At 37.4% G+C, this 26,693-nt stretch overlaps 2 protein-coding genes across 2 annotated transcripts in view; one reads left to right on the forward strand and one right to left on the reverse strand.

Annotated features, from left to right (window-relative positions):
- acad11 (acyl-CoA dehydrogenase family, member 11) overlaps positions 1 to 26,693 on the reverse strand; it is a 559,410-nt gene that overhangs the window by 292,507 nt on the left and 240,210 nt on the right. The gene's annotated exons all lie outside the window — the stretch shown is intronic.
- Positions 8,971 to 26,545, forward strand: LOC120529416 (atypical chemokine receptor 4-like). The gene is made up of 2 exons (XM_039753196.1): positions 8,971 to 9,104; positions 23,420 to 26,545. Exon 2 carries the CDS (start codon positions 23,428 to 23,430, stop codon positions 24,478 to 24,480), a length of 1,053 nt encoding a protein of 350 aa, XP_039609130.1. The 5' UTR covers positions 8,971 to 9,104; positions 23,420 to 23,427; the 3' UTR covers positions 24,481 to 26,545.

A 26,693-nucleotide genomic window follows, 5' to 3' on the forward strand; every position in this document is an offset into this window, starting at 1 on the left:
TAAAGCAAGCATACACACAAAAAGAGGCCTGAAATGTGTTTATGCAACTTAGAGACATAGAGATTTATAAAAAAAAAAAACTTTGATGGGGGACATGCATATATAAAGAGAAACTCTGACCCATCCGTACATTTCAGAGACTGGGAAATGACAACACCATAGATCAAATACAGAAATGCAGCCCAAGCAGCTAAATGAATGAAGACTTGCAGTTATAATACTTTATATTACTGAGGCACTATTATAATGTGCATTAATGTGATTTACATGTATTTCACCGCAAAAATGATGAATATGATGCACTACGCTCTATTTTAAGAGGGGCAATGCTGCATATTTGCACTAAAGAACTTTTTTTTTTCTCAGGGTGATACATCCAGTGTTTGAATGGTGTGGGTGTACATACATAAAACATAAAATATTTTTGCCAACATAAAAAAAGAAACTTGCAGCGGTGTCCAGTTCTCTTAACCTCCTTTGCATTAGACCCAAGCATTACTTGGGCTGCGAAAACTGTGCTAAAAGCGTTAACCCTGTGTGTCACTTGGGCAACTGTACAGATGTGTCTTACATAAGTGTTAAAACAGAGAATTACTCCGGCTGTAAAATTGCTGTCAGCGTAAGTCCAGAGCATTACTCAGGCATCACATAGGCAAAGGTATTGGTGCATCTTCTCCTCTCACTTGTAAATGTGATGAGTAACCCCCTCTGTTATAATGGCATCTAGCACAAAATGTTTTTCAGCAGCCCAGGTGTTTCACACTCTTGCTAGTGATACAAGTAGTAATGTAGAGGAGCTTCTCATCAGCAGTGATGATGAAATGAATCTGTTCTCAGGTGGTAAAACTGAAATGGACAGTGACCAGAAAGTGATTCTGATGGATCTGAAAGTGTACCTCGCATTTGGCTGTCTGTTAACTCTACTTCAAATGAACCAGCACCACCTCATTTTGATTTTGTGTGGCAGCCATAAATAAAAGTGGATGTTGACAGCCAAGATCCACTTATTTACATGAAGTTATTCCTGGATTATGACATGACTGACAGAATTGTTGTTAAGACAAGTCATTATGGTGAACAGTGCTGGGCAAATAACTGTATATCTAAGCAGTTTTCCCACTAAAAAGATGGGAACCAGTAACTGCTTCTGGTATCTGGGCTTTTTTAGGCTTATTGATATTGCAAGGATGGTACTGGTCCAAGAACAAAATTTTGGCCACACTGTTCTTTGGAGAAATTATGTCTGAGTGTAGGTTTTCACTAATTATGAAATCTCTGCACTTTACCAAGAATGAAGACTTTAATGAGAATACCCATCGAGCACCTAAACTGATGAAAATTTGGGAGATACACCAGGCCATTGTAGCAAAATTTTGGAGTGTTTACATTCTAGACCGTGATATCAGCATCAATGAAAGTCTCATGGCTTATAAGAGCAGACTGTCATGGATACACTACATTATGTCAAAAAGAGCAAGATTCGGCATAAAGTTTTACAAGCTTTGTGAATCTAAAATGGGATACATTTGTAATTTGGGAAAGGGACAATGTTTGATCCGAAATATAATCAATACAGAGTTGCTATGTCATTGGTGTTGACTTTGATAGATGCTCTGCTGGATCAAGGTTACTGTATAATCATGGACAATTTTTATACTTTGAAAGAGCTATTTGACACATTGCTGCAAAGAAAGACTGACGCATATGGGACAGTGTGTCTCAACCATCGTGGTATGCCTTAAAACTTTGGCAGAGCTAAATTACAGCGAGTTGTGCTAGTAGCATGGCAAAATGGTAAAGTGTTTGTGCTGAAATGGAAAGACAAGAAAGGTGTTTGAATTCTTAGCACTGTACGTAATGCAGCTACAGTCACTGTACAAGCAAAAGGCAGCAAGCAGGTTACAAAGCCTTGTGCTGCTGTCAACTACAATAACATGATGGGAAGCATAGTTTCTGCAGATCAAGAATTGATTTTCTATCCCATTATGTGGAGAAAACAAAAGAAATACTACAAAAATATTTTCTCATCTGATGGAAGACTGCATTTGAAATACATTTGTCTTATACAAACAATAAGCTGGCCAAACTGGATCTCATGCAAACTTTACATGCCAGCTTGTAGAAGAAATCACTGCAGTGCCACACATCCACCATCCACACTACTGCTAAAGAGTTGAGGTCGACCCAGCACACTGCGGATCGATCCAGAGCCTTATTAGTACACATTTTATTGATTACTGTATATACTTCTAACAGAAAAAAACAGAATCCAACTCATACCTGTGCAGAGTGCTGTTCAAAACTGATAAGTTTGGAAAGAAAATCCAAAAAGAATCATGCTATTATTGTCCTGACTGTGACATTGGCTTGTGTCTTTCATTGTGCTTTAAGATTTACCACATAAAGAACTCATTTTGGGAGTATATAATGTTTTGGCATCATTAGCAGTATTATTACTGTTATTTTGATTTTGTTATTATTGTTCATTACAGTATTTCTATCCATCATTAAAACTATTATTTGTATTATTATAATATTTTTGAGATTTAATAAAAATGTAATTTTTCACACCAAAAAATGTAACAGTTTTTACGCTATTTTTGGAAAATGCAACACTAAAGAGGTTAACATAATGGTAGCAATTCACTGCAATTTGCTATATTGTAATAAGGACACCCAGCAGGAATGAAGTTGTTTTTGTTAACTATAAGCAGTTAAATTCCATTAACATACAAGTCATCTGTGATGCCAAGATGTGGCTGACAAATATCATGACTCAGTGGCAGGGGTCAACCCGGGATTCATTTAATTAAGGCAAAGTAGCTTTGGCAGACATGATGGTACTGTACCTGTTGAATAGCTTGTTTGTATGGTAACTGGCTGAACTCTCAGTTTTTCATATAGTCTATACTATTCACTGTAGGAGCAATCATATTATTACATGTGCCAGGTGACAGAGTATCCCCTCAGGTACTAGTGCCTTATTCCTTCTCAGATCCCCAGAATGAAGAGGAGAAATGTATGGCGGCAGGGTCTTGACGCATCAGGAAGATGGCTGCTCAACCAGTCAGTGAAGTCTTTCGGTCCTGATTGCATATATATGAGGATGATCATCATGCACCACATATGGGTGTTTCAGGACAATACTTGCGGCACATTCATAATTGAATATTGCATACAAACGTGCATATGCCAGGTTTTATAAATCTGTTTTGGTTTTTGGCATATGCATTTTCCTGGTTTTTCTTGTGTGCATATTTTCATGCTTGAATCTATGCAAAGTTTTTATAAATGCAGCACCTGGAAACCACCAATTAACCTCAAAGGCTAAGCTAAATTTATAGACTGCGAGAATTTACAAAGTCACCACTTGTAATTCTAGAAAGTTGATTCAGTTCATCTGGACATAGTTATTTTCCAAGGAGATACGTTACATCACTCATCCAAGTGACTTCATCAGTCTCAGTTGACTGTAGGTATCTCCAACGTTATAAACAGTACCTTTGCATTATTGACCTAGCAGGAAATGACTAACAATGGGCCGTGTGATCAATGATATGCAAATTGTCCAGCGTTCCTCCCTGTCCAGGATGTGCACATCTTCATCACTGAAAGAGTGACCATTGTCCTGTAGGTGTAAATAGACTGTGGAGTCCTGGCCTGACGAGGTAGCTCTTCTTTGTTGTGTCATCCGCTTTTCCAGTGGTTGTTTGGTTTCCTCAATGTATAATTCACGGCAATCCTCTTGGCACTTAACTGCGTAAACTTTATTACTCTGTCTGTGCTGGGGCACCTGGTCCATGGGGTGGACCAATTTTTGCCGTAGCGTGTTTTGGGGTTTGAAAGCCACCGAGACCTGGTGTTTTGAAAAAATGCGTCTCAGCTGTTCCTATACTCCTGACACATAAGGGATCTCCAAAGGTTTTCGCTTAGGCAGCGGTTATCCTTCCTCTCTCCTGGATTGCTTAGAGCATTCTTTGGGTGTCTTCCCTGCTTTGACAAAAGCCCAGCTGGAATAACTACATTTTCTCAGGGCCTTTTTGATATGATGTTTTTCTACTTCCCTGGCCACTGTGTCTGTGGGTATGGTGTTTGCTCTGTGTTGTAGAGTCTTGATGACACCTATTTTGTGCTCTAGTGGATGGTGAGAGTCAAACCTTAAATACTGATCCGTATGCGTTGGTTTACGATACACCTCAACTTTCAAATGTCCCTCATTGCTGATGGAAATTTCACAGTCTAAGAAAGCTAGCCTGTCACGTTTCATGTTCTCCCTGGTGAACTGGAAGTGTTTGTCCACTGAGTTGATGTGGTCAGTGAATTGTGGTACCTCCTGAGATTTGATTTTCACCCAGGTGTCGTCCACATACCTGAACCAATGGCTCAGTGGCGTTCCAGGATAGGATAATAGCACCCTCTTTTCCACTTCTTCCATATACAGTTTGGTCACAATAGGTGAAACTGGGGAAGCCATGGCACACCTATGTTTCTACCTGTAATACTGGCCCTTGTATATGAAATATGTGGATTGAAGACACAGTTCCAAGAGCAGACACACTTGGTCGGTGCTGAGAGTGGATGCTTGGATGAGTGATGTAATGTATCTCCTTGGAAATGAACTATGTCCAGATGAACTGAATCAACTTTCTAGAATTTCCTTACCTGGATTATTGAGCATGCATTGAGGCACCACTTCTAATGTCTCTCCTTCCCAGCCTGAAGGACTACTACAATAACAACCAGCCATGACCTAATCCAGCGATAAAGCAAATCAATCTATTCTACTTCCACAGCTACAAAGTAACAACAAATTGAGGATCACATGGAATGAATGTCCAACTCAAACACTGCAATGATCCAGCTTTTTCCAGGGTAACAGCCAAATCGCATGCTGATGTTCAGACAATACATTGAAACACTGCAAGACAGGTCAGCACAAAGAACAACGTTTCACAAGTTTGAAACCAGCCAACAGAGTTACAAATCTATTGACCCTACAATCAACAGCACTAACCCTCTGCTACTCAACAGACCAGCATGCCTGCGCAGCATGGAAAAGATTCAAAAGATTAAGCCAGGCAAAGAAGATTGATGCAGTACTAAGCAACAGCTATCACTGCATCACTGGCTGTCTCAAGCCAACAAACTGTAGGAAACTTTACCTCCATGATTGAATCACCCCACTGTATGTCAGAAGGGCAGTAATGAGCTGGATTGGAAGGGAAAACTAAGTCATAGCACATGCTATATGGACACTAACTGCCAAAACATTGCTTGGAATTCTGGAAGAGTTTTCTGACACTACTTAACTCTTTGCAGCAATCAGCCAAGGCAACTAGTCTGGATATATGGAATGCTAGGCTTCCAATTACAATTAGCATCACTATATTTAGAGCTGCAGGTGAAAAACTGCCCACTGGCTCTGACCTTGACTAGATGACATAAAGTCCTTCAACAGATTTTAAACTGGGGTTGGTAGGTCATGAGTCCTCATATGAAAGTAAGGCCTCTCCAACTAGCCTGAAAAACATGAATGTGGTCATCGTCAAATGATGGATCACCAACTCCACTGTTCATGACTTCAACAGCAGTTTAGTTAGAAAGATCCAGCCACAGCTAACCAAAGAGCAGTTGCATTTGCTCACAGATGGCAGAAAGTGGTGTACTAACACAACAAGAAGACCACCTTCAAAGTTTCTCTTGTATTTACATGAATTTCTGTTCTACATTTTGGAATAAAACACAGAACACAACAATTTAAAGTATTTGGGACTCACATGCAATGCTCTGAAAAAGGAAGCACCTCTTACTGACATGGTGATAGGGCAGGCACCTAATATTAATTCATTAAGTCTTAAAGCTAAAATGGCTTTTAATGACCTTGATTGTGCTTTATTTAATGTCTTTTTGTTGACCACTACCAAATTCTCAAAACCGTGTTTTGCTGCCTGTTGAATCTTTCAGGTGTCAGCTAAGAATGATGACTCATATCATCTGTGCTATTATGACTGTCAGTCCAGGAATAATGAAATCCTGCACCAGGAAGAGAGTAATGGAGGGCATGGGGCTTATTAAAGTTCAACATTACAAGAGGACAATAAAGTATTTGATACCACATAGTCTGTATTTTCCCCCTCAGATTAGCATAGCTGAAAATTTCCAGATATTATGCAAAAAGAAGGCCACTTCCCCTGAAGGGAAATCCCTTACGACACACCTTTCTGGATAAGTGTATAGGACACAAAAACAAGGACAAGGTCTGACAGCTTGCTTCTTGGAGGATTCTAAAGTAGAGATCTACTCAGGAAGAGCCTCATGGTTAATCCAAGGATGACATTTATCCTTGAAGCAAAGATATCTCTGAAGAAACAGATGATAAATTAACCTAAAAGGAAAAAAAAATCAGTTCACTTGCACTTCATAAAGCCATGGGGTTCTGGAATTTTTCAAATAAAAGCCAATCTGGAGGCTATATGATTTAAACCTTCAACTGTCATAATGTGTGACACTCAACTTCAACATTCTTTCATGTTCAAACATACAAAAGGTGCGATACACAAAACTGAATATTTTCAATATTTACTTATAAAACACAGATGTTGATCCAAAGTCCAAAACTGATTAAATTGCTTTTGCATTCACAATGTAAATTTGCCAACACAAACATGCCACACTTAGAAAAAAATCAATCAATAAGTAAATAAAGTGATTCATTGAATTCTTATTTAGAATACTTAAGAGAACTAAATAAACAGATAGTAAAGTAAAACAAAAGAAGCATTTATCAGTATATACAAACAAAAAAAATGTTTGTAGTTATTTTAATAAACGTTCCTCAGAGTGGCAGTGAGGGCAAAACTGGAAGAAGGGTAATGTCATACAAATGTTACAAAACGTTTCTTCATGCAAAAAATTGAAAATACATGTGCAGTCAGTTACCTGGCAGTGTGGTTGAAAATATTAATCTTGGAGATCTTCAACTCTGAAGCCAGTATTGTTTTGAAAACAAAAGCTTAAATGGCACCAGCAAATTTATGTTAAGTTGAATAACTTTGTCACATCAAAATATTTTGTTATACTGAAATGCTATATTTTTTTAAGATGTGTGAATTTAAACAAAACTCACATAACACTTTTTTCTGAACTCACTTTTTTGACATGAAGAGGGCACCGGCAGCATTGGGTACAAAGCAGGAACCAATCGTGTCCCAGTGAAATTCATTACAAGGAGTACTGAAACGTGCATAATATTGTAAACATTAAGAGTTCAATCTAAGTTAGCATGCACAAATTTAAGACATGGGTGGAAAACCAAGTACACTGAGGAAAATCTCCAGACAGATATGAGGCGAATGTGCAGTTTTTAAAATAGACAGTGACTAAAACTGGAATTGAATCTATCCTCTACAGAAACGCACAGTTACTAACTCTTAAATTTAAGGAAGTTATAACAACAACCATAATATGACGTTTACCCCCCTTTTTAGTGAAGCGCATACAGAATATACTTACACTTTATGCCTGCTCTGTACTGGGTGCAACTTGCACAAATCTTATCAAAGGGCTTTCTATATATGACATATTTAACCAGTAAATCAAATTATACTGTCAACATTTATACACTGTTTCATACATCCTACGTCTTAAAAGCTGTAACAATAACATAAGTCTTCGTTTAGTTTGGGGCAGAGTGGCTAATCAACAGCATTTTGCTTCAACACTTTGGGCTCAAATTCCAGCCTAGAAAGTCTGTGTGAAGCTTTCGTGTTCCTCCTACATTTACACATTTTTTTTCCAGATATTCTTCTGATTACCACGCACCTCTCAAACAGATTTATACTAGAATGATTGAGTGTGAGGTTATGCTCAAGTGTGCCCTGCAATTGTTTTAGGTTCTCCACAAAGTTTGTTCCTTATTTGCACAAAAAGCTGCCAGCATGTGCTGTGGGCCTCCTTAAGTCTATTATGTGCTAAGCAAGTTTGAAAAAATGACTGATGGCCTGTAGTGGACAATAACTAGACTCCATCCAGGGTTTTCGAAAAGGACTCAAAAATTTGGCCATGGCTCTTGGGTGTGTCACCTCATAAATGACATCATATCTTCTTTTAAGGTCATTTAAACAGTGCTTTTCTCAATTGTCTCTTGTGCTTTGAATTAAATGTAAAAAAATTATAAGATCTAAAATTTCTGCACCATACAATTTTTAGGAGAGTTTATTTACCTCTTGCATGCTGCTGTTCATGAAATCAACACCCTCCACCTCCACAACAGTGTGCTGAAACATTTGCCAGATAAAACATACATACTTTCAGCTAATCAGATTCAGTACATTGTCATGAAAATTTAGACAAAATTTATTTGTTTATATACCAGGTGGGTTTTAGACATAACCTTCTAGCCACATTATTTACTTAGATTCAAGATGAAGAGGCATTAAGTGAGTTTGTACTGTAACATTTAACTGGCACCCCTTTCTCTTCTCTTTGCAAGTGACACAACTGATTCCCATTCAATTGGGAGTGGCAGAAATTCAATGTGAAACGGATGAGCTGTCCTAAGATAGACAAGTTCATTCCTTGTATTTACTGAGATCTTTAAACAGGCTGAGTTCTATTGTGTTCCCCTGAGGCTAAGTATTTGTTTTTTGTATTTCTAATTCTTTTCCAACAAAGAAGTAGCACACAAAACATGGGTGTATACTGTCTGACCTAATACATCTGAAGCAGATTTTTTGAAAAGCACAGAAAATAAACAAAAAGAAAAAAAAAATATATATATATAAATTATAAAAGCACTAGCAAGATATCATAAAGAGTTTAAGACACTAAAATGCACATTATTGAATGATCTTTGGTCCGTTATTATTAAAATAGGGATATAGTAGCTGGCAATGCATTTATACGCTGCAATTCAAAGTTTTATAGTAGTGAATATGCTGTAACCTTACCCCAGTGATTACACCACATCTTCTCCAATGACTCATTTCCTCTGGATGCATAAAAGGTATTCCACAAGTAAACTCCCTCACAGATATTCTTGGAATCCAAACGGACTCACCAAGAGAAATATTACATGGAATTACTGACTAGATAATTTTTCAAAGGTAAGGCTTAATGTAATAGTATTTATTTGTTTAGATGGTACTTCTAGATCTTTAGTTTTAAGAAGGTATAAATTGTACATGTGCAAGTATCAAATATTCTGAAACATCTTTAAAATAGTACATTTAAATTCAATTATTTAAATACACATAAAGCAGTGATGACACTTAGCTCAGTGAATTTTAACCATATGAACTGACACTGGAACTTGCAATTATTTATTGCTGTATGAAAGTATGTTTATTCTTTTCATAGTGTGTTTTGTTCAATTGGATAATGTTAAGAATGCTTTATGATGTTTTTATACTGCTGTTTAAAGTACAGACTAATAAAATTACAGCTAACGTATTTGATGTTACTATTAGAACTGCAAACACAAACTTAGCTTGAACAATAAAAATCTACTTTTTATCCAGCACACTAGTCGGGTATTATTTAAAGTTGAATATAACTGATAAAAATAAGTAAACTGTCATTAAATTTATAATCAACAGCTATAGTTGCATATTATTAACATTTTGCACTTATAAAAAATATTTATACATACAAATTGTATCTGAACAAATATGGTATTCAATACAATTTCAGCATGAGAAAAAAATTATTTGTGTTAAGTATTTAATATAAATTCCAAATTTGTCATTAATATACTTTGCTTGTTTCTCTCTAAAACAAAAATAAATAACTCTTTTTCACTTCTGTTTTTTTTTTTAAATAAGATTCTAAGTAACTTGTCTACTTCAATGTACACGGTCTCTGTTCTGTTGTGAACATCTGGCTTCCAGAAGTTGACTTTCAAACATAATGTAGCTTTTAGGTATAAGTTATTATCCGCTGACTTATTAGGAATAATGTTGTGAAATTTGCTTTCCACGACAATATTATACAAGAAATATTTGAATGATGTTATCAAAAAACAATAAAAATAGTCACATTGTCAACAGCAATACTTTACCATAACTGTAAAATAATAAAATTATATATATATATATATATATATATATATATACTGTAGATATATATACATACATATACATATATACATAAAGATATTGATTGCAAAAAAACGCCTGCATGATTACGATGTAAAATTAAGCTGAGTTTAGAGTTATTATTAGTGCACATCTCAACGATAAGCCTTGAGGACTATGGATGTTTACAAATACAATATCATTTATCAGTTTCAAACCTGATTACACAGTATTCAAAATATAACATTAAGTTATATTTTGTATTTATACTTATGTATCACTGGCAGAGTTTGCTTTTTCTCTCCAAGTTACAGGAATTCAAGACTAATTCCCATTATGCAGTCAGTATATGAGGATAAGCTCTGGCTCCCTGATACATTGAACTGGATTAGCAGGTTCAGGAAAACACACATAGGTTGAATATTTAAAAAAAATCCTTCACAAATCCTGCTATTTTATTGTTGTATTTTCTATTTCAATGTGGAAAAAACTGGATAAGTAAAACAAATTATTATTTGGAACAACAGACATCAGCACAATGCATATATTATACAGCTGCTTTAGACACAGTTACATTTTATATGAATATGCTTGTATGTTTTAAAAAATACAGTGGGTGCAGTGGAAATGCCTGCTGTGCTGCAAAATGGAGACTTGGGTTCATGTCCCGAGTGCTCCCTGTGTGGAGTTTGCATGACCAAAACACCACCACCACCAACACGAACACCATCATGTATGTGTGGGTTCCCTTTGGGTGTTATGAATTTCTCTCTTAGAAAAAAGACATGTAGGTTAGGCATGTTCACCCTTCAATTGACTGGCACCCTGTACAGGGTTTGTTCCTGCCTTGGACCTTATTGTTGCTAGGTTAGGCTTTAGCTTTCCTGCAACCCTGCTCAGCAAAAGCATGTTTAGAAAATTGATACATCTATAATATACCTTTATTTAGACGATAACATAACTGCAAGATGAACTATAGTGGTCAGTTTATAATTAATGACAGAGACCACTGTGTAAATTACATTTGTTCTTTAAAAGTTAAATACTACACCCAATGTATATTTGATGATGTGTTTTAAGAATCAAAACAACAGACCTTCTGTGAGTAGTAGTAGTTTTTTTTTTTTTGCTCTTTTGTGTAGTTTTTTTTTCCTTTGGTATACACAAAAAAGTGCAAGTATGGTAATTAGACACAAATAAACCAGGGAAAATAAAAACTGTAAAATATCTGTGTAGAAAACATGAACTGGACAGTGATCTAAAATATAAATCCGACTACACCACCCAGAGTCTGCTAGCACCACATCCTATCTCTCCTCTTCAGGGCAACTCCTGGCACCTTGACAGCTATCACCATTATCTCAGTTCAGAAGAAATAAAACAGATGTACAACTTGTCAACTCCTCCAAGGATTTTATTGCCCTACCCTACACTTTTAAATGAATGCCTTGTTTGACTTACTTCTAAATGCTGCAGGTGAAAGCTGATCAAAATGGACAAGTGAAGATAGTTTCCCATATTTTAAAAAAGTGATACTGACGTTAAAGGGGCAGAATAATCTTCAGTCATCAAAAAAGGTTTATTGTACTCTTCGCTGAATCCTAGGAATGCATACATTTTGCATAATTAAAGAAATATACCTATATATCTCTCAATATACTAATAAATTATAATGTACCATTTCTATCTTCATGAAAAAATGTGTAAATGTAAGCTTTGACCACATGAGGGCATCAGCGAGCACAAAACTACAGATACAGCAATACACCACACATAAATAGAATACAATATTTTATTTATTCTTCTATCAGGCACTTTCTCAATCCTTTCCCAATCACAAGCCACAATAATACAATAAATGCTAAACCAAAACAATTCTTCCTCCTTCTCCACCACCTTTGAGTTTCAGCCACTGCCCCTCAACTCTGACTCTCCGAGCCATGGTAGTGGTCTCCCTTTAAAGTGAACCTGGGAGTACTTCCAGTGATGTGACATGACCTGTTGTAAGCATTCTTGGATTATACACAAACCAAAAGGGGCCTCCCCCAGCAGCAAACTCTATAGTCCCTCAGGAATCCGTACTGACCTGCATTTCCGGACTCCAACTCCCTTGCAGCCTTGCGGGTGTCCAGATTGGAACTCTATATGAGGAACACTGCTACGCAGAAAGATGAGGGATGAACAGCACATGGATAATAAGGCATCCTGGCTGTGTACTGCCCCCAGTTAACACTGAAATCCCAGAAGCCTACTAAAAAAACCCACCTTAAATTCCTTCACACCTCTCCATCAGTGTCTTCTGTTTTGTAAATGTTTAGATCAGCACAAGCAGCCTGCTGCCCCATCCACACCCTTGACGAAGCTCAACTTGGGCTAAAAGTTCTCCGAGCTCAAGCCAAGGCTCCTTATCTGCATATGAGGTGCCTGGAGTTATAGAGTAAATGATCAGTGTATCATTATAGTGGAACCTCAAGTCACGAACATCTCGGAACACGTACAAATCGGGTTACGACCAAAAATGTTGCCAAACTTTTGCATCTGTTAACATCCACACACTCGGGTGATGAACAAGCCAGTTTCCCTTCCGTTTCTTATGTGCCGATGACTTCCGCACGTGTTCAGTCTCTCCCTGTGCATTCCCTGTGCAGCGAGCGAGAGAGAGAGAGTGTGAGAGAGCGAGAGAGAGAGATCGCGAGAGAGCGAGCGTGAGAGAGAGAGAGAGAGAAAGTGAGCAAGCACAAGAAGGCAGTTAAAGAATGCACCAGGCTTGTTTTTAAAGAGACTGCAAGGATAGTTTTTTCTGTTCAAGTTTTTCTCAGTCTTATTCAATGTTTTTACATTGAGTTCACTATTACTGTGCATTCTATAGTATAATTAACTATTTTTGTGCTTAAAAATCTTTAAAAAAATATATATTTACATAGAGCTTGTACGGTCCGGAAAGGATTTTGAGTAGTGAGCTGTTATTATTATTATTATTAGTATATAATAAAAACATGCATTTGATTTGAGTCTGTAACACCCGGTGTAAATTTTGGGTATTTGTAAAAGTCAGCGCTTTTTTTTTTTTATTATTCAGTTTTATTCTGTCAGTAATGTTCACGTGATACAACTAACTCACCTCTCCTCCTCAAACTTGATGCCATTTATCTCAATTCTTTTCACAAGAGTAGCAATGAACACAGTTAGTACTGTGGTTGATACCTGCTCAGAACTATTTGTTCTACCAGCAATCAAAGATACTTTGTTCCGTGACTATTACCAGACTGGACAAAGGCAGGACCGTAACAACAGACAGCTTCATCAAAGCGCTTTTGCTGGCTAATAGACTGCTGCACAGCAGCACAAGTCTGCTTGTTACCATAAGAAAAATGAGACTTCCACCTGCAGCTAAAGTCCCTTTAGTACAGGAGTATTTTGCCACGCTAGTGTTGGGATGGTTAAAGTAGCCAATAGAATTTGAAACTGCAACTCCCAGCATTCCTTGCAGTGGCTCTGATTGGTCTTCTGTTGAGGGTGCTGGGGTTGTTGGGGGTCAAAAGATGTCAGCACAACTTTTAAAAAGGGGGCCGGTGACCAAAAGCAAAAAAAAGTTTTTGTAATTTGTGTTTCAAGTTCCTGTCTCTCTGCCTTCTGTTGGGTTACCTGTACTTATTCGTTTTGTCCTGGATCGTTTCGTGCATCTGGATTGTCTGCCATCTGTCTGTGTACATGAGGGCTGTAAGTGGATTCATGGCCATCCTGCAAAGAAAGGAGCGCTCCTGAACCTGTTCACCTGTCTTCACCATTTCAGGAACTAGCAGTAGGACTATCTTTACATTCCCATTCAACGTGTGGATCTCTGGACTATCTATTTTCATCATTACATTTCATCCGTTGCTGTTTTTCATGAATGTTTTTCATGATTTACTGTGTGTGTTTTGTTTGTGCTTTGTTGTATTTAATGTGTAATCACCGTTGGTTTCTTTTATTTCAATTACATTCTTTATTTGCTGTTTGATTGCCGGTTTGTTTTGTTTTTGTCTCTGTTTGTGAATGCGTGCGGGTTGGGCCAAGAATGGGTGCGTCCCTGGAATCTCCATCATAAAAATAAATAATTCACCGTCTTCTCGACGGAGTGAACCTTAGCAGCAGCACAGGACTGGTACAACGTTATTCATTTCTCCTTGCTGCTGATTGACTGTGATGCATCTCTAGCTGAGTGTTCTTTTGTTTTCCGTTTTGTTCCTCTTAATCCTTAAACCGCCTCAACCAGCTACAGTCGTTTCCCAGTGCCATTTGCGAGCACGCAGGAGCTCATCAGTCAGTGCCATACATTCGTTGATCAGCCAGCTCATGACCACTCCCAGCCCCTTATGAGCAGGGGGGCTGAATGCACCCCTAGAAGACACGGACGCTCCACGCTGATAGACTACTTTCACATTGCTCCCTTACTTGTCACATTGGTCCAGACTACTTTCACATTGCTCCCTTACTTGCTGGGCTTACTTGCGGCTGTTCTGTCGTGTGATATGCTTCTTAAAAGCCTGAACAGCACCTGTCCTTTATGGCTGATTGCTTTGTTTATCTCTCCTCCCCAAGACATCCTCTGCTCCTGTTGGGGGTCCTACTCCCATTGTGCTCCCCTATGATATTTGTCTATTCCAGGGGTGCCCAATGCATCGATCGCGATCGACCAGTAGATCGCAAAGGTAGTGCAGGTAGATTGCGTTGCATTCAAAAAAAATTTTTTTTAAACGTCAGTCTATCATATATCCTCCCTATGGCATTTGCCACTTGACTGACATACAGGGCGGCCAGTCTGAGATCTCTTCTAACACACTGGTCATCCCGCATGCACGATCAAACGTGTGAGCTACTGCAGAACTCCGGCTGTGATCTAGTCAGCTTTCCAATTTATATCGACTAAAGAAGGGATTTTAAAAAAAAATTGTTTGGGGAGGGTATGGGCTGGATGTGGAATTGGGAGAGAATTTTTTTTCTCAATGTCACAATCGAAGTGCATTTGTCTGATCTGTCAATCTATCATTGCTATTTCAAAGAAGGAAAATGTGGAAAGGCACTTTCAAATTGCTCATAAAAACTACGAAACTGACATCCTTCCAAAAAGCGATCTGAGAAAGAGAAAGGAGAGGGAACTAAAATCACAGTTAATCAGACAGCCGTCATTTTTCACTCGGCTGAACTGAAAAGCTCCTTGAGTGCATTATTCGGCTCTACTTATTTATGCGAGTCAGCCTTTTCCCACATGACGATTATTAAATCCAAATACTGTAGTGACCATAAATGTATTGAATTGTTATTGTGCCATAAAGGTTATTCAGTTATGCAAGGTACAACAACATACATTTTATGTATAAAGTATACTCAGTATGTGTATATATATATATATATATAGATTGATATATATCATTTTTAATGTAGATAGATAGATCATTTCAACCTGGTCATTTTAAAAGTAGCTCGCAAGCCGAAAAAGTGTGGGCACCCCTGGTCTATCTTTAATCGAGAACTAACTGCATACTGAGCTCATTTTACTTCTGAAAGAGACATGTTTGTTTGAAGTGTTTGAATAAAGCTCCTTTCCCTACAATCTTCTGTGTTTCTGTGCAATTCTGTGACCCAAGCGTGACACACTGCAGCCTCACTGTCCCTGGGATTGAGCCGCTGCACTAGACTAGCCTGCAAGCATCAGCACTTACCTTTGTGTGCCTGAGTTTTATCCATGGCGTCAGTTGCACTTTGTACATATTGTTCCAGTAGTTTTTAAATTAGTTTTAACAGTTCATTAGCAGTGTGTAAAATGATCAGTGCTGCAGTAATTGTGATGCTCTTTGCATGAAAAAAATGTATTCCCTTAAAATTTCACATTTTCTTTGTGAATTGTGACATTTACTTAAAGTGCAGAAAAAAAGTATTTGGCGTCCAGGGATGCATTAACCCCCAAGTATGTGACAGTTTAAGGGTTAAAGCCCCAAGATGCCACTGAAATACCCTGCACCTTCTAAGATTTCTGGCAATGAAAACATGCTCGCATGAATTACAGTACATATATCAGTAACATCAGTATTTTACATTCTAGCACTGTGGGTGACATATCAGTACAGTACTGTACAGTATACAGGTTTACCTTTACATTCTTTTTTTTTTAGGTAATGTATTAAGCTGACTTTGAAATTAAAGTGTTTTAATGGTATATTTAGGGTTTAAACTATAAAAATAGGCATTTTTTTTAACCACATCTAAAATTGGCAGTTTTTCACAATTCGCGAGTGCTCTAGGAACGTAACCCCCGCGAATTTTGGGGGTGTACTGTATTTGAAAACAGGAGTGTCAGATTGCCGGGAGCCTGAACATGACTGAGAGAATAAAACTGAATAAAAAAAAAAACGCTAACCTCTATACCATAAATTTACACTGGCTGTTATAGACTCCAATCAAATGTATGCTTTTATTGTATAATAGTAACAATAAGAGCAGCTAACTACTCAAAGCATTAATTATGAGTCAGCAGTTCTTGCCGCTGTACCACCAAAGCAGTTGTGTCAGCCTTGTACCCTAATCAGATTTCTTTTTCTTCAATTGTACTCTTGAATAAAAGCACACTTGTTTGTTATACGTGTATCTTTTGTGAAAATGTTTATTTGATATTTGGATTTCAGGTACTTCCTGTCTACATTTTGTTAATTACTAAAATATGAAAAATGTTTCTTTTTAGTTATGTGTTCAACATTTCTTGCATTTCTCGCATTTACTGTCATCCTACATTTACATAGATCTTTGTAGACACGGAACACACATGAAATGCATGTGTTCCAAATAACAATTCATTTTTTACCCTATACAACTCCAGTCACTTCTCACCGAGATAAACAAGGCCTGAGCTGAGAGAGTTTTTTGCCCAAGTTGACCTCCGTCGGTAGTGGGGATGAGACAGCAGTCTGCGTGCTGCCGTTGCTGATCGACACATTTACAAAACAAAAGACTCTGATGGAGAGGTGCGAAGGAATTGAAGGAGGGTCAGGATTATGAGTTTTTTTGTAGGCTTCCAGGATTCTAGTGTTAAAAGCCTGTCCTGGTCTGGTGCAATTTTCTTTGGATAAAAGAAAATGAAGATCAATATGTACCAGAATGCTGGAAAGAAAAGATTATCAAGAGAAGAAACGGCCCATGATCTGATGAATACCACATCATCTGTAAAACATGGTGGAGGCATTTTTATGACAAGATCATGCATGGCTGCAAATGGAAATCAATCATTAGTGTTAATTTGATGATATGACTGCTGGCATAAGTAGCAGGATGGATTGGTGGTCTTGACTTTTACGGAATATGGATGTCTGAAGTGGAACTCCGTTAGCACCAGTGTTATTTTTTCTCTTTTTTTTTTATCATCCCGAGATATTCTGAATTTACTCAACCCAAGGGGGTTCAATTACAACATATACAAGCATATATAAACATGATTGGTAGAAAAAAGGCTCAGAAAGAAATGGAAAAGACAGCTAAAGCTTCATCCAAGCCCAGCCAGGCATCAAGATCAAGCTCGAGGTACGGCTGCCCAGAGACTGTCCTAGAATAGACAGGCAAAAGAATAGATAACCCGGAACCTGACACTGCATCGTCTCCAGCCAAGAGTGAAAGTGGGAGTGAATGTGCAAGCAAGTCAGGCCAGGAGTACTTGCCGATTTCAGAAGGTTCAGAGAAACTGAAAATGGCCTTACCTTCCATGCTGACACTGACTCTCTAACTGGGCTTGCTATTTCACCCACAGAACACAGAGAAGACCAAAACAATATGTCTGAACTGAAAGTAATGATCGCCACAATGGCCACACTGCACAAGACATAAAGGAGTTTAAGAATACTATAAAGAATGATATAAAGAAAAAAATCCAAAGACATACACAAGACAAACGAGAAGCTGCTTCAAGATATTAAAGATCAGCAGAAACACTTAACACTAGAATTACCAGAGCCTATGAGAAAACTTGAAAATCTGGCCCACCTTAAATCCGTTCGCACTTCTCCCTCAGCATATTTTGTCCTGAAAATATGGCGATTAAGACAAGCAGCCGGCTATTGCATACCCCCACTCACCGCCGCAGTTCAAAGAAGTTCCTCAGTGCTCAGTGTTTATTTTTGAGTGAAGAGCTGGAGCTTTATTGGGTAAAAAAGTACATCGTCATTTAGAATACATGCATTTCATGTGTGTTCAGTGTCATCAACAATCTCTGTAAAAACGTTAACACAGAAACGTTTTTCATGTATGACTAATAATTGACGAAATGTAGACATGAAATGTATAATGTGTGAAACCTGAAATACAAATATGAAATAAACACTTTCACAAAAGGTACAAGTATAACAAAACAAGTGCACTTTTATTCAAGAATTTAACCAAAGAAAAAAGAGAGCAGGTTACGGTAGGTGGTTGATATGACAGCTTGTGTGGAGCAATGATAATAACTGCTGCTTTTCACTCAAGAGGTCACAGTTTTGATATCAGCTGCTTCCCAAATTTACCATTTTGAGTAGTGAGCTACTCTTATTGTTTATATCATACATTAAAAACATACATTTGATTTACGTCTCTAAATTTATAGTACTTGTTGATTATTTTTTTTCAGTTTTATTTTCTCACGTTCAAGCTTCCACAATGTGACGCATTTTTCAGATAAAGACGTGGTAGGTACAAACCTGTTTTGTTACACCCCCTCTTTATTTGAAAACCGTGTCAGATCTTGTGCGCAAACGAGACTGGGAAAACTGTGGATGTGGGTGTGAGTGTTGTGCGTGACTGAGAATGACTGTGGATGTGAATTGTTTTTATTCAGTTTTATTCTTGAGTGTTCCTGCTCACGCTGAATTAGTATGAGCCTTCTAATCCATGATATCAAAGCCACTCTGACAAAAAAAGAGAGACTTAGATATTCTGAGACTTGCCCGGACACCACCAGTCGAAGACCACATCTTTATAAAAAGTCACACGTTTATTAAACACAAGAATATAGTCCAAAACACCACACAATGCACTCGGTAATAAATCTCCCCAATAAACCTTCTTTTCTCAGTCTTTAGCCGCCTCTACTCTTCTCCTGGGAGGGTCGTCTGCTCCCACTCCCGACTCTAGCTCCCAGATTGCTGGGAGGCGGCACCTTTTATTCCTGCCTGGATGTGCTCCAGCTGGCTGATAACGAACTTCCGGCAGCACTTCCTGGGTTGGCGGAAGTGCTGCCCTTTGCACCAGAAGCACTCCAGGCATCCCTGGCAGGTTCCTCCGCCATCTTGCAGAGTGTGGCGAAAGTAACTGTCTCCAGGTTCCTCGAGGCTTAAGTCACCCCCTGGCGGTGGCCACGGGTCACAATAGGCCAGAACCAGGTTGTAGTCATGACATTACTGCATGTGTTTTTTTTTTTCGATCTTAGCCAGTGTCCACATGTTGCTGCATGTTGGTATATCTTTTCAACTCCAGGAAATGCAGAGGACAGAAGAGTACAGACAGGTGAGTTCCGCACTATATACAATCATTAGATTCAAATGTTAACAGTTCCCACAAACACCCAAGGACCGTCCTTCTTACATTTACGACATGTGTATAAGGTGTGAAGCCTGAAGTCCAAATATCTGAATTGATTACAGACTGGAATCAAATGTATGTTTTTATTCTAAAATAGTAAGAATACGTGCAGCTCACTTTTCAAAAGAGACTCATCTGGGATCAAACCCGTGAAGTTTAGATCACCAGTCAACAGCTGATACCGTTGCGCCACTGAAGCACTCGTAGCAAATGCATGTCAATGTCGTACCCTAACACGGTTTGTTTTTCTGCAGTTATATTCTTGAATAGAAGCGCACTTGTTCTGTTATATTTGTACCTTTTGTGAAAGTGTTTCTTTGATATTTCAAATTCAGGCTTCACACATTATACACTTCATGTCTATATTTTGTCAGTAAAACATGAAAAACGTTTGTTTTAACGATGTGTTTACTGTACATAGATCATTGTAGACACAGAAAACACATGAAATGCAAGTGTTCCAAATAACAATTTAGTATTTATAAAAGGTGTTATTTTGCTTGACTTCTCACTCTATACAACTCTAAGCAACTGACACGCAGGTAAACAGACTTGAGCTGAGAAAACTGTGTGGGGTGGGGGGATGTGATAGCAGGCTGCTTGCCGTTTGCTGCTTATCAACACATTTAAAGGACAAAAGATGCTGACGGAGAGGTGAGAAGTGATTTAAGGTGGGACGGATCTACGAGTTTTTTCGTAGGCTCAGGGAATTCTAGTGTTAAGTAATCACTTTGAGTCAACCTTTAAAGGTATGCTAGAGGAAATTGAAGAAAAAATACAGGAAAATGTGTCTAAGGTTGAGAGTAAGCTTAGAACACTTGGTGCCTAGTCTGAAGACGTTAAGCAAACATTCACAACTCATACTGAAATAGCTGAGCAACTGGCATCTACCGCTGATGGAAAAGCAACGGGTGCAAATTCTGAATGCAAGTGCTTGGAGAAAGACTAGCTGCACTGGAATAATATCAGAATCGAATGTCTCCCTGAATACCATGAAAGTCCAAACCCCATGAAAATCATAGCTGAACTATTCTCTATAATACTTGGAGAGGACTTCAAGACAGGCACCAAGATAAGAGCAGCTTACCGCATACATGGATTGAATACCTCAAAACCACTGTGCATATTGAAAAATTACAATTTAAATTACATATAATACTACTTCTCAGACAGAAACAAGAGGTTATATTTGAAAATAACACATTCTCATTTTCCCTGACTTCTTTCCTTCAACAACCACTAAACATACCACATTTTACAACATTAAATGTTTACGGAAAGCAGAATCAGATACAATCTCTTGTATCCTGCCAAACTGAAAGTGGACATTCATAGCAAGCTCTACATTTTTACTTCTACAGAGTAAAAAAAGAAAACTGATCCAGACACCTTTTGAAATACAATCATGAGTCGCATCCGGTTTTGGCATGGCAAGGAAGGTCTAACCTGCTGTTTGATCCATTTGCAATACTGGTACCATAATTATACATCCTATTTCCTTCTCAGCCACTTCTTGTTTATGTTTTAGTTACAATTATATGTGTATATGTATGTATGTATGTTGAAATGTGGGGAAGCTAGGATCTTTTCCTGATTGAGATCAAACACAGGAAGCTCTGCAGTCTAGTTGTGACTTTCCAAATAACGATATATTATGTACCCTATGCAACTCCAGGCACCTCACATGCAGATAAACAAGACTTGAGCTGCAAGAACATTTTGCCCAAGTTGAACTCTTGTGGTGGGGGGATGAGATTGCAGGTTGTTTGCAGCTTATGCTGATCAACACATTTACAAAACAAAAGACACTGATGGAGATGTGAGAAGGAATTTAAGGTGGCCCGTGATTACGTGGCTTTTCGTAGGCTTCAGGGATTCCAGCGTTAAAAGGACAGATTACTTAATATCTTTTCCACAAAAATAAATTGGAAACCAAGAAGGTATCAGAGCTAATCAGTGAAATTACCAGAATAGATCAAGAATATGCCAGGTGTCCAAATGAAGCACTTCAGAGGAAAAGATGGGCTTTGCATACAGAACCCAACCTCATGACAACTAACGAAACAGAACAACTCATTTTAAAATCAAGACATCATTACTATGAACATGGAGAGAAAGCTAATAAGATCTTAGCTCAACAAATCCACAAGCAGGAAATTCGCAATGCAATTCCAGCAATTACCAACACAGACGGAGACAAAAATCATTGACCATAAAAATATACAGTACATCCGGAAAGAATTCACAGTGCATCACTTTTTCCACATTTTGTTATGTTACAGCCTTATTCCAAAATGGATTAAATTCATTTTTTTCCTCAGAATCCTACACACAACACCCCATAATGACAATGTGAAAAAAGTTTACTTGAGGTTTTTGCAAATTTATTAAAAATAAAAAAACTGAAAAATCACATGTACTTAAGTATTCACAGCCTTTGCCATGAAGCTCAAAATTTAGCTCAGGTGCATCCTGTTTCCCCCTGATCATCCTTGAGATGTTTCTGCAGCTTAATAGGAGTATACAACCAAAAAAATGTGCAATGTCTACCAAGAAAGGGAAAAAAAGTTTTAATGCATTTCAGCATATTCTAAATGAACAACAACTTAGGATTGAAAATAAGTCTCTTAAGAATTTTCCCAGTCTAAAAAGAAAGTTAAAAATACCAGATAATGCTATGTATATTGCATAATATATTGTTTTTCTGCAGTTATACTATGTATCTTTTTGATATTACAATCAATCTTTATTCTTTAGTGTCTATATAATAATATGAAAAGTAAGCACAAAGCCTTTAGTATGTACATAGTTTGCAAACAGTGTAAAACTGTAAACATACTGTAACTATACAGTACAAGGTCATGTAAGGCACGGGTGTCGAACTCCAGTCCTGGAGGGCCACAGTGGCTGCAGGTTTTCATTCTGACCACCTTCTTAACTAATGACCAGTTTTTGCTGCTAATTAACTTCTTTTGCCTTAATTTTACTTAACTTGACTCAGGCCCCATAATTGTTTCTTTTTCCTTAATGAGCAGCCAAACAATAATGAGACACAAAATAAGCTGCCACATGACCAGCTCACCGGTGCCCATCACACAATATCTGAATATAAAGAAAGGTGACGGCCTCAGTAAGGTTGATCTCTCAAGTTACCAAAACATATTGATGGTGTTCTTAGAAAAAACAGAAAATCAACAGTTTTGTAAATGTCTGCTGTGGCAGAATGACAGCAGCAATGAGCCATAGAATTAAATAACGAGTTTAATTAACAGCAAGAATTAGCTTCTCATTAAAAAACTAGTTGGAGTGAAATTGGCTGGAGTTTGACATTCCAATTTAGCTGGTCATTGGTTGGCTTGTTTCACATCTCAGTTCTGTTTGGCTGCCATATAATGAAGAAACAAATCAATTCAGAACACTGAATTCTTAAAAAGAAGCCTATTAAAATGAAGGGAAAAGAAGTTAATTGGTAGTGAAAACTGCTCGTTGATTAGGAAAAGGGTTAGAATGAAAACCTGCAGCCACTACGGCCCTCCAGGCCTGGAGTTTGACACCCCTGATGTAAGGCACTGTTTCAATCCATTTTCTAACAAAGATGCACACATTTTTGTTTTAAAGCATTTTCTTTTATCTACAGTAAACATAGTTAAGTTACTCATAGAATGAGATGTTAATCAAAATATTTTACTTCAATGATGAAAACAAAAATGCTGTTATATTTCTAGTTTTATATACTATTTATAATATATTTGAATTTCTTTCTGCAGCCAGCTTCATGGAGTCACTAGATGAAGAGGACTATGAGTATGAATATAATATAACTTTCAATGAAAGTTATGAATACTACCATACTCTTTGTTACAAGGATGATGTTCGCAACTTTGGAAAGATCTTTCTGCCCATTTTCTACTCTTTGGCTCTAATAATAGGAATTTCTGGAAACTCATTAGTGGTGGCTGTTTACATCTATTATAAGAGACTTAAGACCAAGACGGACATATACATTTTAAATCTGGCTATAGCTGATCTCCTCCTTCTGTTCACCCTCCCATTCTGGGCAGCTGATGCTGTTCATGGCTGGGAGCTGGGAGAAGCCATGTGCAAAATAACCTCTGCCTTGTATGTCATGAATTTCAGCTGTGGGATGTTTTTCCTTGCTTGCATCAGTCTGGACAGATACCAAGCTATGTTTAGAAACCAGGACAGACCAAGAAAACAGGAATATATCTTTGTTTTGATTGTTGTCTGGATGGCTGCAATCATCCTCAGTTTGCCCCAACTAATATTTTCAACAGTAAAAGAAAAAGAAACCAGGCGAGTTTGCATTTCAGTTTATCCTGCTACAATGGCCAGGAATACAAAAGCAGCTATTCAGTTTCTGGAAGTGATTTTCAGTTTTGTGATCCCATTTGTAATCATGGTATTCTGCTACACAAGAGTGGCCAAAACTCTAATGTGGTCCCCAAACGTGAAGAAGTGGAGGGCATTCAGAGTACTGCTGGCAGTTGTAGGTGTATTTTTTTTGACTCAGATACCATACAATATTGTCAAGTTTATCAGAGCAGTGGATGTGATCTATTCATTTATAATTATGTGTGAGGCCAGTAAAAACCTGGACATTGCCATTCTCATCACAGAAAGTGCAGCCCTTTTCCACAGTTGTTTAAATCCTATTGTTTATGCCTTTGTTGGAGCTTCTGTTAAAAACCATCTCCTAAAACTGCTAAAAATGATAAGTTCACATAAGAGGACACACAGGGAACAAACTGTTGAAATATCTCTTAATTCCCATTCAAATACTGAAAACACCATCAGTTTCACAATTTAAAGAGGTAGGTACTTAAGGAAGACCAGGTGAGACAAGACAATATTTCAAACAAATACAGTTTTGTGCTTTATCTGTAGAGCTTGATAATTAGGAAAGTTAAGAAAAAGCCATCTTTCAAATGGTATAATCGCCTTCATAATTTCAAAGGACTGAGCTGCCACTGAACTTTGACTTCCAATGATAATGTGCAACCAACATTAAACAATTCACATGAAACAACTGAAAAAAATCAAGAAATTTTGAATATTGCATCTGGAGTATTTCGGGCGCACACTGAAGACTTTTTTGATTTGTAACTCAGTACTGAACAGTCAAACTATAAAGTACATGTAGACATACACAGAATTTGGAAGAATTAAGTGTATAGGACTTACAAATTTTGTTAGGCAGAATGGCCTGCATTTGTCTAGATTGTTCTAATCTGCTCCATTCTAGATTGTTCTAATGTTCTAAAAATGTAAATGTGTCAGTGCTATATTATGAGGTAGTACTTCATTTTAATTTTATGATGCTTTCAAGATCACATACTAAGTTCTTCCTACTTTGTAACACGGTGAAAAACAAAAAATGAACCCAAATGCCTGACTTAAATGTGAACAAAGCACTTTGTATCAGAAACCCTGCAACAGTGCTCACATTAGCAGTTGCTATCAATCCTGTTAAATACTGCAAATAAGTGACCTTGTTTATATCGTATTTCCGTTGACACAAAAGGGAAGAAAAAAAAAAAGCTTTTCTCTAATTTATTGATAATACACTTGCTTTAAAAATGTTATATTATTGTAATGCAGTTTTGCCTCTCGGTCTAGAGGGTAGAAGATAATACATATAATATAGGTTTGCCTCTCAGCTCTAGAGGCTAGAAGATAATAAATAAATAAATAAATTAGCAACACAGAAAAGAATGTGCCAAGTGGATGAACAGTTCAGAAACAGCTTCATTCTTTACTAGACTCGGCTGTTGAATATCATTTCAAATCAGCAATATGACACTTGAAGGATTATTATAAAAAATGATTATGGAAGCAGGATAGATAAAAATATTACTCTCTTAAACTGTGTCTGGATAGGCAAGGGATGGAAAAAAAATGAAATTTTATCAGTTAAGCCAACAGTTTTGGTTCCATGTCAGGGATTTTAATTCCTCCTAGAACATTATATTTCATTGTGGCATAACCCGTTCTTTTTGCCAGGATTACACAACAAGTTTTGTAAACTTTAAACATAAAAGACTTGTATAAATGCCATAATTGCTTCACCATTTTTGTGCAGTAACAAGTCTTAACATCCAGCAAAAACAAAAAATTACCAAGTACAGGCTTGTTCATGCAAATAATTAGACTGAATGAAATGTTGCCAATGAATCCAGCATGCCCCAAAATAACATTACTAATCCTCATGTGCTAAAGGAGCTGACTTATTCAAAGGAGACTTACATATTACTTCTGTTACAATAAATAAATGAACAGCACAGTGGCTAGCTCTGATGCCACACAGATACAGCACTCTGGGTTTGAATTCTGTGCCTCATCAAGCCTTTCTAAAGTTTGCACATTCCTCATGCTAGGTTTTTAAAGGAGTCCTCCTGTTTGCCTGCCATATGTCCAAAAATTGCTGTGTAAGTTTAGCTGGTGACTATAAATTGGCCTTGTGTGAGTTGTACCTGAGTGGCCCTTGCAATAGACCAGTTCCCTATGCATAATAGGTTCTGGCCTTGACACCCTGAACTGTGTTAAGGTAGATTAAAAATATGATGTTATGACATATTACAGCACATATATGACTAAATTATAGAATATTAAAAAAGCAAAATTGAAAGTAACATGTACTATAATCACAATTGTAATTAATACTACGGACACACACTTCATAGTGTGCTAAAGACAAAAGGGCAAAAAGAAAGACTCAGTTGAACATTAGTATAGAAATGTTTATATTTAGACTTGGTTTTTTTGCATATACTTTATAAGAACTGCATATGTATTTTACTAAATATCTTTGTAAAGGAATTAATTGTTATTTGCAATAATCCATCAATTAGTAAAATAATTTATAAGTTCATGTACTTCCCTTTGTTTTTTTTCATGGGGATGTTATAACTTAATTTATAGCCATAATGTCCAAAAGTGAGTTGCAGGTTTTTACATTTACATGCCATTTTAAAATATCTTGTGAAGTATACAATATTTTTTAACCAACAACACAACATTTGA

This window comes from Polypterus senegalus, chromosome 5 (genome assembly GCF_016835505.1).
Source record: "Polypterus senegalus isolate Bchr_013 chromosome 5, ASM1683550v1, whole genome shotgun sequence".
NCBI lineage: Eukaryota > Metazoa > Chordata > Cladistia > Polypteriformes > Polypteridae > Polypterus > Polypterus senegalus.

Coding starts and splice junctions, on each gene's coding strand:
- LOC120529416 (XM_039753196.1), top strand. CDS start 23,428: ATGGAGTCACTAGATGAAGAGGACTATGAGTATGAATATAATATAACT.